We start from the raw sequence: 19,808 nt of genomic DNA on the forward strand, positions 1-19,808 counted from the left end.
CCATATCTAGGGTTTACAGAGAATGGTCCGAAAAAGAAAAAATATCCAGTGAGCGGCATTTGTATGGACGTAAAATTCCTTGTTGAAGTCAGAGGTCAGTGGAGGACGGGCATTCTGGTTCAAGATGATAGAAAGGCAAGAATAACTCAAATAACCACTCGTTACAACCAGGGTATGCAGAATACCATATCTGAACGCAAAACACGACCAACCTTAAAGCAGATGGGCTACAGCAAAAGAAGACCCCACCGGGTGCCACTCCTGTCAGCTAAAAAACAGGAAAATGAGGCTACAATTTTCACAGGATCACCAATATTGGACAATGAAATATTGAAAAATCTTGCCTGGTCTGATGAGTCTCTATTTCAGTTGCGCCATTCAGATGGCAGGTTCAGAATTTGGCGTAAACAACATGAAAGTATGGATCCATCCTGCCGTGCACCATCAACCATGCCACGTTCAAAGTCACCTAAACCACCTTTCTTCCCTATTCTGATGCTCGGTTTGACCTCAGTACATTGTCTTGACCACGTCTAAATGCCTAAATGCATTAAATTGCTGCCATATGATTGGCTTATTAGCTTTTTCTTTTTATAAGCCATTGAACAGGTGTACCTAATAAAGTGTATTATGATAGTGATGTTATAATGATTTAACGCCGGTTCCGTATGGGTGAAGTATTCCTTTAATTCATACTGTTTTTTTTTAAAGTTTGTTCACTGAAAACAGCTGCCTGCTGCAGCCAAAAGCGGTGCATTGTCTTTAGATAGGTATAAATTATAATACAATTAAGTATAGCTGTTTTATACTGTATTACCAATTCATCAAACAGCTACCCTATGATGAGTGGGTAATAGGTTAGGCCCTAATCCATCAAGGTTACCCTATTTGATACTTATCTCAACATCAAGACTGATCTTGAGTGCTTCAACACTGACTATAGGCAATACAATAATATGCATATATGCAAGAATAAGTAGAGATGTGTGGCCCAGTGTGGAAATAAAGATGCACTGCTCTTTCTAACATGGAAGTAACAGATCGGTTTAACTGATCCCTTAATTAATCTAATTGATTAATTAAGTTACAGTTAATTAATTGACTAATGCATTCACCATTCACCAGTGTCAGATTGCAGAGGTTAGGCAATGACTTGCAAGGAGCTACTTAGAACATATTCAGTCATTTCTAGAAGATAGGACATAGAGAAGTTGAGTTAGGATAAGTTAAACTTGAGAGTTGAACCAACTCAAAAGCAATACTTAAAAAGTTGTGTTGTTTTTCTTATTTTACCTACAATTCTGCTGGTTTGTTGACTTAAAATGTTGGGCTTTTTACAGTGTAGAGATATGATTACTGTTAGGCCTTGTTAGTGTGATTCTTGTTTCTCAAATGTGTAAATGTTCATAGAGTCTTTGCAGATTGTGTTTGTAATCAAGGATACAGACCAAAAAGAACATGTGTAGGACGCCATAACACTACAACTGTTGCATCTCATTTGGCAGGTTAGGTCTCTTACATAAATTATATTTACATACACCTGCACATGTATTTTTTTATTTACTAAATGAATGAACATATTTAAATGAACAAATAGGCCTATGTGGCAGTCCACACATTCACACACACACACACACACACACACACACACACACACACACACACACACACACACAGATGTTAACCAAATAATGAGAGATTGTTTCCCACCAACCATTAGTTAGAAGCTCTTAATCAAACGACTAAGTCAGATTGATTCCGCTGTCCACACTGTCCCTGTGTGAGGACGAAGTGAGACGGATGATACTTTGGCAGATGGTAGAAATTCAGTCACATACAGTCAAGTGCGAAAGTTTGTGAACCCCTTGAACATTTTGGAATTTTATTTATTGTAACCATCATTAATTCATTTTTATCAATACCAGTATTTTTTATATGAAATAACAGATGTTTGTTTATCAATTCAACATTTTTCTTTTCCAGAAATCAATTGTTAAAACAGATAAAACAAATTATTTGACGAATGTTGTATGTGCAAAAGTTTGTGAACCCTGAGCTGCATTGCTTAAATGGAGCAGGTAAACACAATCAGATGGGCCAAATTGAGTCATGAAATGGACCAATGTAGTGAGAGATCTTTAGGGAAGAAATTGGGCGGCACTAGATACAACAGAGATAAAACCAGGTCAGTTTAGGCTCACCAAAGTGAACCCATACAGGTCAGACATGCTAAAAGGGGAAACAATCTCAGAGGATCTCAGGAATAGAGTTGTGATGCTGCACATTTGTCTGGGGACAGCTATAAATTATTTTAAAAAAAGTTTGAGCTCCATCGGTCCACCGTGAGGCAAATCATCTACAAATGAAGAGCTTTAAGAGTGACTGAACATCTGCCTAGAAGTGGACTTCCTTCAAAAATATCCACAAGCGCCACAAGATAAGTGATTTTTCAGTTAAAAGCCAACCCAAACATTACATCTGGTGATTTGCAGACCTCTCTTGCAGCATCTGGGACAGATGTGCATGGTTCCACAATAAGAAGAAAACTCAGTCAACATGGCTTTCATGGGATGGTTGCTGAAGAAGCCTCTGCTCTCAAAAAAGAACAAAACTGCTTGTCACAACTTTGCCAGAGAGCACCTGGAGATACCTGAAGTCTTATTCTGTGGACAGATTAGTCAAAAATTGAACTGTTTGGTCATAACCAAAACCGTCATGTTTGGGCAAAAACGCAATTCTGCCTACCACCTAGAGAACCTTCTCCCAAGTGAATAATGGTGGTTTCAAATTGTCTGCAAATCTCCAGGTGTAATGTTTGGGTTGGCTTTTACCTGAAAAATCACTTTTCTTGTGGCGCTTGAGGATATTTTTGAAGGAAGTCCACTTCTAGGCAGATGTTAAGTCACTCTTAAAGCTCTCCATTTGTAGATGATTTGCCTCACGGTGGACCGATTGAGCTCAAATTTTTTTTTATGAATTTATAACTGTCCCCAGACAAATGTGTAACATCAAAACTCTATTCCTGAGATCCTCTGAGATTTGTTTCCCTTTTAGCATGTCTGACCTGTATGGGTTCACTTTGGTGAGCCTAAACTGACCTGGTTTTATCTCTGTTTTATCTAGTGCCGCCCAATTTCTTTCCTAAAGATCTCTCATTACATTGGTCTATTTCATCAACCAATTTGGCCAACCTGATTGTGTTTACCTTGCTCGATTTAAGCAATGCAGCTCAGGATTCACAAACTTTTGCACATACAACATTCGTCAAATAATTTGTTGTATCTGTTTTAACAATTGATTTCTGGAAAATAAAAATGTTGAATTGATAAACAAACATCTGTTATTTCATATAAAAAATACTGGTATTGATAAAAATGAATTAATAATGGTTAAAATAAATACAATTCCAAAAGGCTCAAGGGGTTCACAAACTTTCGCACTTGACTGTATATCAGTGTTACCTTAGACTGAGCATCAGTTGCTGCTGCTGGGTTCATACACTGTAGGAAGGAAAACTGCCTGCATTTGGGCCAACTAATAATCTTCTGTTGAGATAACTTATCATTCATATCGTAATAAAAATGTATCTTTCATGTTTATATAATCTTCAAATTGTGAGTTCTAAAAACTAAGCACTTTAAACAATAACAGTTCTGCCACTTTATTCTCCGTCATACAAAACAAAAACCAAGTCGATCAGAATGTTGATACAAACACTAAACAGTGTTAAAACTGTCTCAAAAACAAACATCATTTGGCACAACTTTTACATTTGGATTTTAGTATGTAGAACTCAACACTTGAAAGTTAAATTACATATGAATGATAAGTTATCTCAACAAAATATATTTAGTTGTTTCAAATGTAGGCAGTTTATCCAAATAACTGGTTTTAGCCTCAATACTCAAAAATCTAGTGAGAAAGTTGCCTTGAAATTTTAAATTTTCCTGTAGATGCCATTCACTAACTGGTAAAACCACGGCTTTGACACACACACACACACATGCACACACACACACACACACACACACACACACACATCCATATGTTTAACTGAAGAAAAAACAGTACTGGATAAAATGTCTATTTATTTTTAATATCACAACAAATATAACATTTGTTAAAAACATAGTTCAGCTTTGAGCAGGCACGTACAAAATCTACATTCCTAATTATTCTATTTTAGCATTGTTCGTTCGGCAAAACAAGAGTTATATGGGCTAATATTATTGCAACACTATGTTTGTCTGAATCTATATATGTCAGAATCGCCCACATTGCTGCTGATTTCAACACTTTAAACTCGGCCGGATCTAGTAGACATCCGGGTATATTTAAGCATACTAAATCTGACCATAAGAATCGGGACATCCTAAATATTGTTTTCTATCATACTAAATAGCAGAAAGTATAGGTATTGGAACGCAGGGATGACCTGATGTGCAGGAATTTCAGTACACTGGATAAAACTAGCATGTTACATCTGATCTTTCAGTGTGACTATATAGTATGTAAACTGGGGGCAGTCTGTTGCAAGCACATTAGGTTTCAAATTCTAAAAGATATTGGTATAATTTACAGATACATTTTGCTTTTGTTCGGCGTCAATATTGCACCTTGAAAATTCAATCTCATAGTATGCTGTACAGGAAGGTTCAATACCATTTTATTAAAACTGCAAATGTATATATTTTTTTAAACTAGTGGAAATCTAGTCAAAGATTAGAAACCTAACCAGTTTCAAAATCGTCTTCTTTTAATCCGAGGTCCGCGGTCAGAATCTCTCTCCATCGTTCGCTAGTTCTTCTTCTTGGTGTTGCGATCACCTGAAACAATAAAAATCAAATGGATATGTTAAATGTATGTATAGTAATTCAACACACACAGACACACACACATGCGTACATTCACGTACACATACAAACAAACACACACACACACACACACACACACACGCACACGGACACAAATGGACACACATAAACTTGTGTTTCTGCTTTAAGGGGGCCGCATTGTTTTTGACTAATTGTGGGGTCCACATTTTCTAAGATTTATTCCCCTAACTGACTAATGTGATCCCTGGAACACTGTTTGAAGTTAGAAAGCTTCCTGAAAAGTTACTGTTTCACTGTTGTTGTTTACAGCAGCAGGGCCCACAGTTTGGTTTACAAACATATTCTAGTCTTACGTTTGGTTCCAGGTGCCTCAAAATAATTTAGTTTTAGTTTATGATGATAGAATTTTTTAATACGATGAATTTCATGTGGAGAAAATATGTTTTGTAAACTACCTGCAGGCTCTGTGAATGTGAAAAAATCCCTCTCCTCTGAAACTGTATACTGCCTCTTTAAATTGATAGCTCGACCTGAATTGTGGTGAGGTATGTTATGTATTTGTTCTGTTGTTTGTTGTTTGTGTTGGTGGGATGTATGACTTTTGTGTTTATATAAAAAAATAAAAATAAAAATCATAATAATCTGTTTCAACAATAGGAACTGAAGCGATTTTCTCAGTGACTCATTCTTCTACGTGTCATTTTCCAAAAAAATGATTTCTCCAACCCATGCATTTAAATTCTCTCTCTGTCACTCGGCATGGTGAAATGTCAACAGGATGCCACCAGCTCTGCAATTATTATGGTAATTATAAAATATGCAAGAGCTAAAAAAAAATCAGTTCCTTTTTTCTTTGCTTTTTAATGTTAATTTGCCTCCTTAGGAAAAAAAGGCCTGAAGATTTCTTCCAAATTAAAAATACATTTTCTAGCTCACTGCGTAACGTCTCCTCCCGGCAAATTGGAAAACCTTCTCCGAAAGGCTTGAAAATAATTAACCAAGTGCGGTGATTGGAACTTTTATTTAACATATCAAATGTGTCGTTTGCTTTAGAAGAATCTGACTTTATTCATTGTAGGGGAGAGTGGCCTAAGTTGTGCCGGTGGGGAAGTTGTGCCACCCCTTGTTTCTAGAAAACCGTGGAAGAAATTGGAAATGTGACCACATATTTAAGAAGAGCCATCCATTTAACTCATCCTGTAAAGAAGGGAGAAACATGGAATAAGATATAAGCACATTTAAGCTATTCAAAGTAACATTTCCATGATCAAGGTTTTTTGATTACTGTGTCTGAACAAGTATAGACACGTTTGAAAACATTTGACACATGTTTAGTGCTTTAGTATGCTACACTTTGTGTCTATATAGTTAGCACGATGTCAGCCCTAAACTGCTGCATCATGCTTATTATCCAAAATTCTGGGGATGGGGTGATTTGTGCCAGAGGGCCTAGGTGAGTTATAAGTAAGTAAGTAAATAAAATGTATTTATAAAAGCACATTTATAACAGTTTGCACTGTCCAAAGTGCTTTACATAGGTGCATGCAGTAGGTAAACAATGAAGGTAAAATAACAATAACCAAAATAAAAGACATAAAGCCCAGACATCCACATATGAACAAAGATAGTAGTGGGTTTTGAGCCATGATTTAAAGGCAGAAATGGAGAGGGAATCGCATATGCCAGGTGGCAGTTGGTTCTACAAGGGCGGAGCAGCTAGTGCAAAGTACATTTTTGAGAGTTGTGCCATTGGCATGGCTGTTTACGCTGGTCACCAAAAGAAAGTGATTGTCTACAGTAGCTCAGAAGAGACTGACATCTCAATTCCACTTAACGACACCAGTGAGGAGAGTTCAGATGGCCAGAAAGATGATGATGGTGACCTTGTCATTGTGAGCTTTGCAGGCAAAACCACCTAGATCTGCTAGGCCTTGTTTAAGAAAATGTACCTTCAATCTTTGTCAACTATTTACTTTATTTACTTTAAATACACCTTAAATAAGTGATTGTCTAATGGATTTGTCTTGCATTACAGTTTATGAGATATATAGCAATGGCACAACTTACACCACACCGGGGGCAAGTTGTGCCACAAGACAAAACTTGTTTTCCGAAAGCTATATTTCTTCAACAGTTTATTCCAGATCCAAAGTTTTTATTGCCAGGGATGCACAACACCCTAAAATATATGTACATATTTGAGTTGGAAACTTTACTGTCAAGGCCTCACTTTAAAGTCACTTTGATTAAAAAGTGGCACAACTTAGGCCACTCTCCCCTATTCATTAACGTACATTTAAAAAAAAATTGTAGAAGTGTATAACTTCGATATCATATATTGATTCTTGCTATTTCAAACCAGGTATCCAGATGCTGCAATATCCAGCAACATGTATTTAATGATATATGTATATATAATTGAAATTAAACAATTATATATATTAAATATCAAAATTGTTTAATTTTTCAATTTCCATTTCTCTCTCCTTCTGTGATTACTCCATAGTTGGGAGTACACAAGGACAAGCAGATTTTAGTTTTCATACACCACATATCTGGAACAAACTCCCAGAAAACTTGAGGTCTGCTGCAACTATACACTCTTGAAGACCTTTCTGTTTCCCTTTTAACCTATAATTTTTTATTTAGCTCAATACATTTTTTTATTCACTTAATTCTATTGTAATTTTCAACAATTTCTCTGCCTGTTTTAGCTCGTTTTTACTATCTCTTAAACACAATGTCTAAGGTCTTATCTTGATGTATTTTAAGCCCCTGTAAAGCACTTTGAATGGACTTGTGTGTGTGAATTGTGCTTTAGAAATAAACAAATAAACTTGCCTTGCGTTTATCTTGCCTTACAGCAGTGAACAGGGCTTTTTCTTGGCCTTGGTTGGTTGGGGACAAAGCACGGCGCGGATCGCCTCGTCAAACACAGTCTTCAGTCCACGCTGTGTCAGAGCAGAGCACTCCAGGTACTTCACTGAATCTATACACAAATATAAGGACATACAGAATAACACTCGTCAAAATTACGTTATGTAGGCAGCCTTTCCTTGACGATATAACAGTACTGAAGGGACCTACATGACACCTTTTATTGTCTGCTTAAGGCAATTTTTATTTTATTTGTGTAGTACATGGAGTACATAGCACTTGTTGGTCAAAATGTTAAAACAAACATTAAACAGTGATACAATCGAATAACATTTTAAACAAAAAATTGTTGGCAATAACTCTAGTTTTGTGTTTTATGGAGAGGTGGGGACTTAACACCTCTCTAAGCATTTTTTTCTGTCACTACAAATTAGTTATGCACCACATGTAACTCCATTATCCACTGACCTATCTCCTTAGCCAGAGCGAGGCCTTGTGGGTAGGTGATGGGGGCCAGCTTCTTCTCCTTCAGCTTCTCGATGGTGTCCTTCTCGTCCCTCAGATCCAACTTGGTTCCCACCAGGATGATGGGCGTGGAGGGGCAGTGGTGGCGCACCTCTGGGTACCACTGCCACAAGGAGAATGGATAAAGAACTATTCATTTAAAAAAATAAATTATGGGGGCGCCTTTAGCTCAGTTGGTAAGGCGTCCCCCTCCCGGGACGGGCCCAGCAGCAGACCCGGGTTCGATTCCAGCCCGCGGTCGTTCTCTGCATGTCACTCCCCTCTCTGCCCCATTTCACCTCTGTCTCTCTGCACTGTCAATAAAGCATAAAAATGCCCAAAAAATATCTTAATTAAAAAAAAAAAAAATTATTATTAAAAATAATTTTTATACTTTTGTATTAGACAGACTGAGTCTCTATGGAGGAAGAGGGGGGGGGGGGGGGGGGCTCGCACCACTACACCACAAGCACCGGACAGAGGTAAATGGGGAGAGAGGGGAATGACATGTAGAGAACTGACCCTGGTTAGACCTGGGTCTGCTGTGAAGAGGACTGAGACTCGTTACGTTTTATCTAAGTAAAGCAAATTGATTTGATTGATTGATTGATTGATTGATTGATTGATTGATTGATTGAGAAGAAACAAAGGCAAAAATGTCGAATTAGCATGATGATGGTTCTGAGGTTGGTTCACATCTCTGCATAATATCTTTAGGTTTATGCACGGGGACGCTCGTAGTGTAGTGGTTTGAGAGCCACCCCCCTTCCCCCACCCCCAATGCAACAGTGTCACAGCCAGGAGATGGATGATCTGATATCCTTCTAACCATTAACCCTGTACACTAATATTTCTGACCTTTCTCTGCAGCTAATGGCGAGTGTAGTTAATGTAGCACAGAGTGAATACTGTCTGATTGGTGATGGATGGACATTGAGTAAACCGGATCCTGCTCAATCTTTATATTTACATCGTGTCATTATGCTTTGAATTGCTGACATTTAGGTGTTTAGGTGCCTTGCTGTTAACACGCACACACGCGCACGCGCACACACACACACACACACACACACACACACACACACACACACACACACACACACACACACACACACACACACACACACACACACACACCCACACACACACACACACACACACACACTTATGTGGCCAACAGTGGACTGTCACTCTATATCCACCTATTGTGGACTCCTATTTCTGATCATTTCAAAAATACAAAAACTCTATAGAAGATTTACTCTACACACGCACACACACACACACACACACACACACACACACACACACACACACACACACACACACACACACACACACACACACACACACACACATCATAGAATAATTTCCCTATGAAAGATTAGCTACAGCTTAACTAAATAATTACCAAATTATTTGCAAACTGTGTCATGATCATTAATTTGCAAAATACATCTTAAGGTACAGTGTATAATATTGGAGTATTTTGGCACCATCTAGTGTTGAGATACTAGATGTCAACGCTCCCTTGCTAACCCCTTCCCTTTGGGATCATTTACAGAAGCTGCGGTGGCCTTCAAGGACAAGAAGCTATAGTTACAAAAGATGGCATCATCCACCACTGCCTCAAGTCTTCCCACAACATCAAGTGATGAGGAGAAAATGTATTAAGTTATTTATTCTTTAGTACTTCTTCTTCTTGGTTTTTCAACACATGCATTTCCCCAGGACACCCACTATATATAAAAAGAACAGCTGTTATGGTACCACTCTAGTCTCTTGTTAAAATGGCTACTCACATGGAATTACCACAAAATAAACAAGCAAAGTATACTAATGGAAATCTAATCAATATGTATGTCCTTTCTTTGTTGCATTGATGTTCTTATACTATATAGAAAGTTGAAGAGCAGTAAGTGGATGTGAGAGAGGTCATATTGGAAATCACTGCTTTTGTTGCTGATGTTCTTATGGCTTCAATGGAGAGAGCACTTGAGATGAAATGCTTTATCCCACTGATGCTACATTAAAGAAATAGGGTTTTCTTTCCAGTATAGAGAGATTGAAGGACTGAATACTTGCATACTCTTTCCTTTTTCTATTCTACATACTACATCTGACCATAAAAAATAATCTAGGATGCAGTGTGCTACACTTGGGACATACTTTTACTTATTTTTTTATCAAAACATTGCGCCTTGATCTTGCCTCTTGCTTTTATATCCGTCGCATCCCGTTTGTTTTCATACGGAGGCTCCATCAATGTGACGTCACTTCAGGTGCGCACTGAATTGTGGGTCAGAATCGCCCAAATAGCATGCTGTTTTCAACGCTGTACATCTCGGCCAGATCTAGTAGACATCCGGGTATTTCTAACCATACTAAATCTGGCCACAATAATCGGGACATCCTAAATCTTTTTTCTATGATACTAAATAGCAAAGTATGGGTATTGGAAAACAGACTGAATGTAACGTGGTTCTGCAGGCAGTGACACAGGGGAAATTTAAAACACAATAATTTCGTTTGACATTTTGTCCGAGTGAGAATTGGATTCTGCGCTCTAGAAGATAATTGAACTTGTCTAATTGAAGGGGCATTCTTTATGAACATTGTTGTAAATGGTAAAATGGTAAATGGACTGGACTTATATAGGGCTTTTTTAGCCAATTTTCTCAGTCCCAAAGCGCTTTACATTTCTGACCACATTCACCCATTCATACACACACTCATACACCGATGGAGGACTTTGATTCACCAATAGTGGTATCTTAAAATGTTGTTGTTTGCATATGCATAAGTATGTAGGTATAAGCAGTAAAGGTACATTATATATACTGCTATATTGTATAACTATATCTAATATATAAATGGCTTTTCAAAATATGTGAAGTAGAACATTTGAATTTTAAATATAGTTTTTTTTTTCAGCACGCACACAGTACAGTAAAGTTAAGTTATATTTATTAGTAAATGTACACGAGGCACATAGAAATCTTTTTAAAAGTTACCATACTTTGAGGGGGGGCGGAGGGGGCGGTGTCAAATATGAGTATGTCCAGCCATTGTGTCTCTCTGACATATCCTGTGTCCTGTTTATTGTTTTTTATTCGCTGTATATTGTCTGTTATGTGTTGCTTAGTGTGTGTAGGACTGCTGAACTGAATTGCCCTCTGGGATTAATAAAGTTGTTTGATTGATTGATTGATTTAGTAATCATGAGATCAGAAATAAAGACAAAAAGTATAAAGACCGATAATGTTAAAGAACATTAAAATCAAAAAAGACACATAATCAATGTCATGCTCGAAAATGCACTCAGTCTATTTCACACAGAAATACATTCTACAATCCCTTATTACATCTTGTCCTGTTCATCTCTCTCTCTCTCTCTCTCTCTCTCTCTCGCTGTCTCTCTGTCTCTCTCTCTCTCTCTCTCTCTCTCTCTCGCTGTCTCTCTGTCTCTCTATCTCCCTCTTTCTCTATGTGTGTGTGTGTGTGTCTCTCTCTCCCTCTCTCTGTCTCGCTCTCTCTCTCTCTCTTTCAATCTATGTCTCTCTATCTCTTTCTCTCTCTCTGTTTGTCTGTCTCTCTCTCCCCCTTTCTCTCTCTCTCCCTCTCGCTCTTTCTCTCTATCTGTCTCTCTCTCACATACTTATGCTATCCCTCCTACACATCTTGTTATTTACGGTGGCCCCCACGGGTCAATGCGAGATTTTTTTTCTTGCGTTCTATTCATGCACATCCTCTTTTAATCTGATGTGCCCTGACGACAGTAAAGGGCAACACTGAATAGAAACATATTCTTTACCTTCGCTCCCTCTATCTCTCTGTGTGTGTGTGTGTGTGTGTGTGTGTGTAAAATATTAAATACATTCATTAGTCGAGCTGGTTTCAGTAGAAATTAGGTTGTATCAAAGATGCATTGTTTGTGTTTACGAGTTATTGACCCCGTAAATTCAAATCAGTCAATCCCATCCATAGAGTCTCAGTCCTCTTAACAGCAGACCCGGGTTAGAATCCAGCCCGGGTCGTTCTCTGCATGTCATTCCCCTCTCTGACCCATTTCATCTCTGTCTTTCCGAAAAACAGTCTAATAAAAGCAAAAATGCCCAAAAAATAATCTTAAAAATTAAAAATTATACTGTAGGCCAGATTTCTGACTCACCTTAGCTCTGACGTTCTCGTAGGACGCCGGGCTCACCAGAGAGAAACAGATGAGGAAAACATCCTGGATGGATAAACACAGACAGACAGACAGACAGACAGACAGACAGACAGACAGACAGACAGACAGACAGAGAGACAGTAGATTAGATGGTAGATTTCACCGCACTAGCACTGGGACGTTTTGCAAGTTGTATACGTAGTTTAAGGTGAAACATGCATTTCATTGTGCAGCACCTGTAATGAACAGACAACTCATACATCGTTATAGAAAAGGTGGAGTCAGCAACTCTGTGTATTAACACGAGACAAAACACAAGGTCCGGACAGGTAGCGGATCACGAGGAGATATTCACTGATTTTGACTAAATTGATTTTGACAACAAGGGTTCTCCAGAATCACTGACTGCACCTTTAATAATGAATATCGTCTCACATTGTAAGGTTAACGAGATCTTTAGTAATGGCTCTCATATATGTTTTCTGTCTGGTATTAATCAGGTTGTTTTCACTTTTTCGTAAGTGTCTCTTCTCCTTTATTGTTCCCTTCCTATTCTACCTTTTAATATAACGAGCTGTTGCTCAGTCAGGATGAATTTGCAATCTAAAGTCCCCAGGGTGTCGCAACAGGACACAAAGAGGATTTTATATATCTTAATGAAGCATGTGTCATAGGACGTGTGTGTGTGTGTGTGTGTTTGTGTGTGTGTGTGAGAGTGTACATTCTCATTTCTGTAGAACCACTGGTAAGGGTGGACCCGATAATTGCAGGTCCCTCAAAGGATAACAAATGGGTATATGTGTGTGTGTTAGGGTAAGTGTTCTGTGTGTGTGTCTGTGTGTGTGTGTGTGTGTGTGTGTTTTCGTGTTTGTGTGAGACTGTGTGTGTGCACTTTAATTTCTGTAGAACAACTGGAATGGGTAGACCCCACAATTGGGCAAATGTATGCGTGCCCCTTAAAGTTGTAAAAATGAGTATGTGTGTTTGTGTGTGTGTGTGTGTGTGTGTGTGTGTGTGTGTGTGTGTGTGTGTTTGTGTGTGTGTGTGTGTGTGTGTGTGTGTGTGTGTGTGTGTGTGTGTGTGTGTGTGTGTGTGTGTGTTACCGTCTGTGGGTAGGACAGGGGACGCAGCCTGTCGTAGTCTTCCTGCCCGGCTGTATCCCAGAGGCCCAAGTTCACCGGTTTGCTGTCCACCATGACGTTAGCTGAGTAGTTGTCAAATCTGTCGGGAACATCAATCAATAAGTCAATCTCATTTAACTTACTATTTAGACAATACATTTTTTTCTGGGGTGCTAAGATGGCCTAGAGGAAAGAGGTTCCTCCTCCCAGTAACCATGAGGTCTCTAGTTCCTCCTCCCAGTTACTATGAGGTCTCTGGTCCCTCCCAGTAACCATGAGGTCTCTGGTTCCTCCTCCCAGTAACCATGAGGTCTCTGGTTCCTCCTCCCAGTAACCATGAGGTCTCTGGTTCGATCCCCGGCACCGGACAGGATGGTGTTAGTAGTACAACTTGTGGTGGCTGCTGTTACATCTATGGTGCCCACCATCTCTACCATTGTGTCCTTGAGCAAGACACGTAACCCCGCTGTACTATGGCTGACCCTGTGTGAAGACCCCCTCTGGAGTGTGGGAACTTGAGAGGGGATATGCAAAGAACAAATTCCAATGTGCCTGTTGAAGATTAGCTTTTAAATTAACTTAACTTATTGTGTGTATGTGTCTTTATATTATTATAATAAAAATTAAAAATAATTTAAATAAAAAATATATATATTTAATTTATAATTGCTATAGAAATGCCTCCGTGCCTTGCTAGGCAATTGTAATTAGCCATCAGTTGTGAAAAATGGATTTGTTTGGGCAAGTTCAATAGTGTGTGATTACCAGCTAAAATGCTTTAATAATAATAATAATACTGAAGAAAGAAATATATTTGTTTATATGGCTTTGAATAGTATACAAAGAGCTTTACAGTCATACAAAAATGACATTGTTTATTACAGCATAAAGCTCATTTAACCTAAAGTGGCTGTTTCTTGCCCGGTTAGATTAAAAATAGACCAATATTATAATAGTATTATACTATACTGCCCCCTTGTGGTGAGTTTTAAATACTACAATCTTTTCTGTGAGCTTTGAGAGATAATTGATGTGCAATGTGCTTGCTGTAACCCAATAATAGATACACTGCAATACTATGTGTATATGTGTATTCACTTATATATATATATATATATATATATATATATATTAATTCACTATACTATACAGCAGTACCAACTCTAAACATGTAATCAATTTCAAGTTTCATGTTCATGTAGAAATGTGCAACATGTTTGATTTATCAGTAGTGTATGTTTTTCATGTACCTTCAGATATAAAAGAAAATCATGTGTGTGTGTGTGTGGGGGGGGAGGAGGGGGGCTTATATTAGATGTTGTTGGGACATGTTTCTGTTTACAAAGTATATATGTGGAGACGTGCCTTCCTTTTGGGGACAAAATGGAAGTCCCCTTAACTCAATAATGACATTTTAGGATAGATACCTGCTTTAAGGTGAGGGTAGACTTATGTTTAGGTTAAGGTTAGGGTTAGGGTAAGGGGTTAGAGGGTTAGGGCAAGTCCCCAGGAAATGAATGTAAGTCTATGAAAATGTCCTCGCAAGTGATACAGAAAAGTGTGTGTGTGTGTGTGTGTGTGTGTGTGTGTGTGTGTGTGTGTGTGTGTGTGTGTGTGTGTGTGTGTGTGTGTGTGTGTGTGTGTGCATCATACTCACACAGTAGGGATGTATTCCCCGGGGAAGGCGTTGGTTGTGTAGCTGATGAGAAGACATGTTTTTCCCACAGCTCTGAATAACAGAAGAAAAAACACGAACAGAGTGAGGAATAAAACTAATAAGATAGATAGATAGATAGATAGATAGATAGATAGATAGATAGATAGATAGATAGATAGATAGATAGATAGATAGATAGATAGACAAACAGCTCAACATTTACTAGTTCTTGAAAAAAAAATGTTTTGCCTGCATTGTCTCTTCTTAATTTCAACACTATTATTGTTTTTGAACTTTCAGTTTGTGTTAATTATTGCGCCCCCTTTGGACAAAAGCGGTAGTGTTTTTTACTACGCCAGCTGTTGTTCCTGGGTGAGCGTATACCCATGACAAAGGCATTAAGAAAAACTATATGAAAATAGCATTCTTTGCGCTGATGGTCTCGTTTGCTGTTACATGTAATTCATGATCAACAGAGGAAACATTTGACTTTTTCAGAAATATTTTAAAAAGTTCCTCGTAGCACCTTTGAATATAACACCCAATAAATTGCACAGTGAGCAGCTTAATGTCTCAACATCCAGAGTGTAGACACCACATGGCTGCGTGCAGGAGATTACCAAACAAGTATCAACAGGCCCTGTTCTTATGTCTATTCCAGGGATTTGCAGCATAACACCATCAAACTTGCTTTTCCATCACCAAGGCACTGATACAACCAACTGATAAGGTCCTGGATAACTGTCATTGCTAGGACGTTATGTGGGAGTAGCTTCAGTCGTGTTGCTTTAATGAAATACAGAGTGTAAAGCAGGTAGATAGCGTGTCATGAAACCAGGTGATGTGCACTCTAAAAATAGAAAAAAAAATAAGAAAACTAAAATGTTGAAGGCAACTGTCTGCACTAGTTTATTTTTTGTTATGAGGCTTAACATGAAAATATAAAGTAAAATGGTTTACATTTGAGCCAACTAATTAGCTTTAGTTAAGTTAACCTATTATTCACATGTTATGTTACTTCAGATTTTGAGTTCTACAAACTAAGGTTGCGTTCCGAATCTCATACTCTTTCTTTTCTCTATTCTACATACTACATCCGACGATAAAAATTATCTAGTTAGGATGCAGTAGGCATACTATTGGGAACATACTTTACTCTCTTATTTCATCATAACATTGCGCCTTGATCTTGCCTCTTGCTTTTATATCCGTCGCATCCCCGTTTGTTTTCATATGGAGGCTTCGTCGATGTTACGTCACTTCACGTGCGCACTGGATTGTGGGTCAGAATCGCCCAAATAGGATGCAGTTTTCAACACTAACAATCTTGGCCGCATGAAGTAGGACATCCGGGTACTTCTAACCATCCTAAATCTGGCCACAAGAATCGGGACATCCTAAATCTTTTTTCTACCATACTATATAGTAGAAAGTATGTGATTCGGAACGCAACCCTCGAATAAGAAAGTTTTTCAGATCGTTGTAACACTTTGACAACATTTTGACCGACTTGTTTTTGTTTGTTTTCTGTATGACGGAGAATTAATGAGCACAGCTGTTATTATTAGAAAATTCTTAATATGTAGAACTCAAAACATATCGATAAGTTATCTCAACAGAGTATAATAAGTAGGGGGTAGGATTAAATAAGTGTATACTTCTTCCTGCTCCTTTTCAGGCATATCTCAGCAATGCAGATAATTTGTTTTCTTTTATTTTTTATTCTTTTTGTGAAAACATAATTTTTGTTTATTGTATGTCCATGCTTTTAATTTTGTTTTGTATCACTGATATGTCTGAAATAAATTGAATCAAATCAAATCAAAAATCAAATCAAATAAGTTGGCTCAATTGTAGGCATTTTTCCTCAAGACTTAGGAGCTGTAGTTTGGGCATCAAAACTAAACAAATCCAGTGACAAAAGTTGCCTTTAAAGTTGAGTTTTCTTAAATTTTTCATTATACAGTTTGCAGCCCAGGGCTTAAATGTCCTACCTGCTGCAAGGATGATATTTAGGATCAGATTTGTCTTGGCATAATGCTATAGCCTATTGTTGACAATTATGAATAAATCAAGACTATTTTTGCTCACATAATGGCTGTACACACACACACACACACACACACACACACACACACACACACACACACACACACACACACACACACTCCCTCCCTTCCTCCCTCCCTTCCTATCTCTCTCTCTCTCTCTCTCTCTCTCTCTCTCTCTCTCTCTCTCTCTCTCTCTCTCTCTCTCTCTCTCTCTCTCTCTCTCTCTCTCTCTCTCTCTCTCTGTAAGCATACATGCCCTAGCAAATCCAGATGGTGCCCAATTAGCTGATTGGTGAATCCATCAGCACAATGACAAATTCACCACCACTGACTCGTGAAGGTGTTCAATGGGTGTGTATGGACTCTTTTTATTTATCACCTTATCTCTACACTTTGTACCTGCCCGGTCTCCTTGCACTACTGTTGTGTTTATCTGTGTCTCAGGTGTTGCTCTCTTCACTTGTGTTTTTCTTTCTTCTACATCACATTGTTGAGAGGAGCCTGGGACTTAAAGGCCTACTTCACCGGTTTGAATATGAAGGTGTATTGAATTCTGAGATCCTATGTAGTATAAATGTGCGAAAAAAATTGAAATCGGTTCATCCTAGCCTGAGAAAAGGCAGAAAGAGTGTTTTTTTTAACCCTATATTTCTCTTTCTCGTGACATCACAGAAAGAGAAATATAGGGTTAAAAAAAAACTTACTTTGTAAATATTACTGTGATGTCACAGTAATATTTACAAAGTACGTTTTTTTTGTCTTTCTGCCTTTTCTCAGGCTAGGATGAACCGATTTCTTTTTTTTTTGCACATTTATACTACATAGGATCTCAGAGTTCAATACACCTTCATATTCAAACCGGTGAAGTAGGCCTTTAAGACTGTCATTGCCAATAACTGCTTCTGTACACATGACAAATAAAGTTCTTTAAATCTCAAATTATTAAAATATTACGCCTAGAAGATCAAGCGTTAACTTAATTCACAGAAGTATGTAACACATATAATGCACATAATAGAGACACATTCTACAGACACATTCTGGTAACGCTTATCACACGTGTGGCACTTATCTATGTTGCAACTTCCAGGAAGCTGATAGAGATGACAAGAAAAAAAAATTACATGAATAAAATGGTGTCACTCTTGTAGAGTACGTTTGGGGCTGGGGACTTCACTTTCATCAATTTCAGCCATATCCAAGACACACACTTAAAGGTGCACTGTGTAGTTTCAGGGGAGATACTTTTGTTTACATTCACAGAGCCTGCAGTTAGTTCAAAAATCATATTTTCAATACATGTAATTCTTAGTATTGAATAGTTCTATCGTCATAAAACAAAATACAATTATGTTAAGGAACCTGGAACCAAACGTTAGACTAGAACATGTTTGTAAACCAAACTGTGGGCCCTGCTGCTGTAAACAACAACAACAACAGTGAAACAGTAACTTTTCAGGAAGCTTTCTAACTTCAAACAGTGTTCCAGGGATCACATTTTTCTGTGAGGAAAGTTTGTTCATTCAGTTATTATGAGAATATACCTTAGAAAATGTTTACCTATCTGACACACCCAGAGTTACACAGTGCACCTTTAAAGGAAACCCAGTTACCATGTTCTGGTTTTCAGTCATTCAGACCGTTTCAATTTTATTTACAACCATTGCAAATAAAAATCTCACACTGGCAACCTTCAAGGACAATAAGCTATAGTTACTAAAGATGGCATCATCCACCACTGCATCAAGTCTTTCCACAATATCAAGTGATGAGGTGAATATGTATTTAGTTATTTATTCTATAGTACTTTTTCTTCTTCTTGGTCTCAGCTGCATTTCCCCAGGACGCCCACTATATATAAAAACGAGTAAGACCGTTAAGTTTGTCCGTTCTGTGCTACTGTAGAAACATGGCGGTGCAACATGGCGGCCTCAGCGCCCCGCTCCTATGTAGATATTAAGGCTCATTATAATGTTATAAAATATTACTTTCAACCAATTATACACTAATTAAAACATACTTATGAATACTGTATTCCATTTTGACCAAGTGTGTTCTAAAAAGTACAGTAAATACTACACACTGTACCTTTAAATTAAATAATCAAATGCCACATGTTAAATAACTATTTCTCTAATGTGGGTGGTGTGACAGGCGTTTGAAAGAGAAGTTGACACACTTTCAAAAAGGGGAACACCAAAGATTGTGTCGAAATATTTTGTAATGGTATAAAAAAATAAAAAAATACATTTAAAAAAAGCATACAGAGTTTAAAGAGTTTCTAGTTGAAATTCACTATACGCTACGACTTGATCAAGGGTTTAAAATAATGCTTTTCGTCATATAAGTTTTTATCTGTTTTAAGAAGGCTAACCATGGAACATAATGACTCATAATAGACACATGAGAGCAGCTGTCAACTAGTAACAAAAGCTGTGTGTGTGTGTGTGTGGTTGTGTGTGTGTGTGTGTTGTGTGTGTGTGTGTGTGTGTGTGTGTGTGTGTGTGTGTGTGTGTGTGTGTGTGTGTGTGTGTGTGTGTGTGTGTTTGGTACTTCTGTCTTTGTGAGGACCAGTTTGAGTTTTAGACATTA

At 38.0% G+C, this 19,808-nt stretch overlaps 1 protein-coding gene across 1 annotated transcript in view; it reads right to left on the bottom strand.

Moving 5' to 3' along the window:
• Window positions 1-4,071: 4,071 nt before the first annotated feature.
• Window positions 4,072-19,808, bottom strand: part of rac2 (Rac family small GTPase 2) — a 20,272-nt gene continuing 4,535 nt past the window's right edge. The window contains exons 2-7 of the mRNA XM_080029705.1: window positions 15,166-15,237; window positions 13,491-13,608; window positions 12,388-12,450; window positions 8,181-8,340; window positions 7,677-7,824; window positions 4,072-4,826 (exon numbers count right to left, since the gene is read on the bottom strand). Of these exons, the coding sequence (XP_079885831.1) occupies window positions 7,694-7,824; window positions 8,181-8,340; window positions 12,388-12,450; window positions 13,491-13,608; window positions 15,166-15,237 (544 nt within the window). The 3' untranslated portion in view covers window positions 4,072-4,826; window positions 7,677-7,693. The remainder of the gene's footprint in view (window positions 4,827-7,676; window positions 7,825-8,180; window positions 8,341-12,387; window positions 12,451-13,490; window positions 13,609-15,165; window positions 15,238-19,808) is intronic.

Source organism: Ammodytes marinus (genome assembly GCF_949987685.1).
Source record: "Ammodytes marinus genome assembly, chromosome: 6".
Taxonomy (NCBI): domain Eukaryota; kingdom Metazoa; phylum Chordata; class Actinopteri; order Uranoscopiformes; family Ammodytidae; genus Ammodytes; species Ammodytes marinus.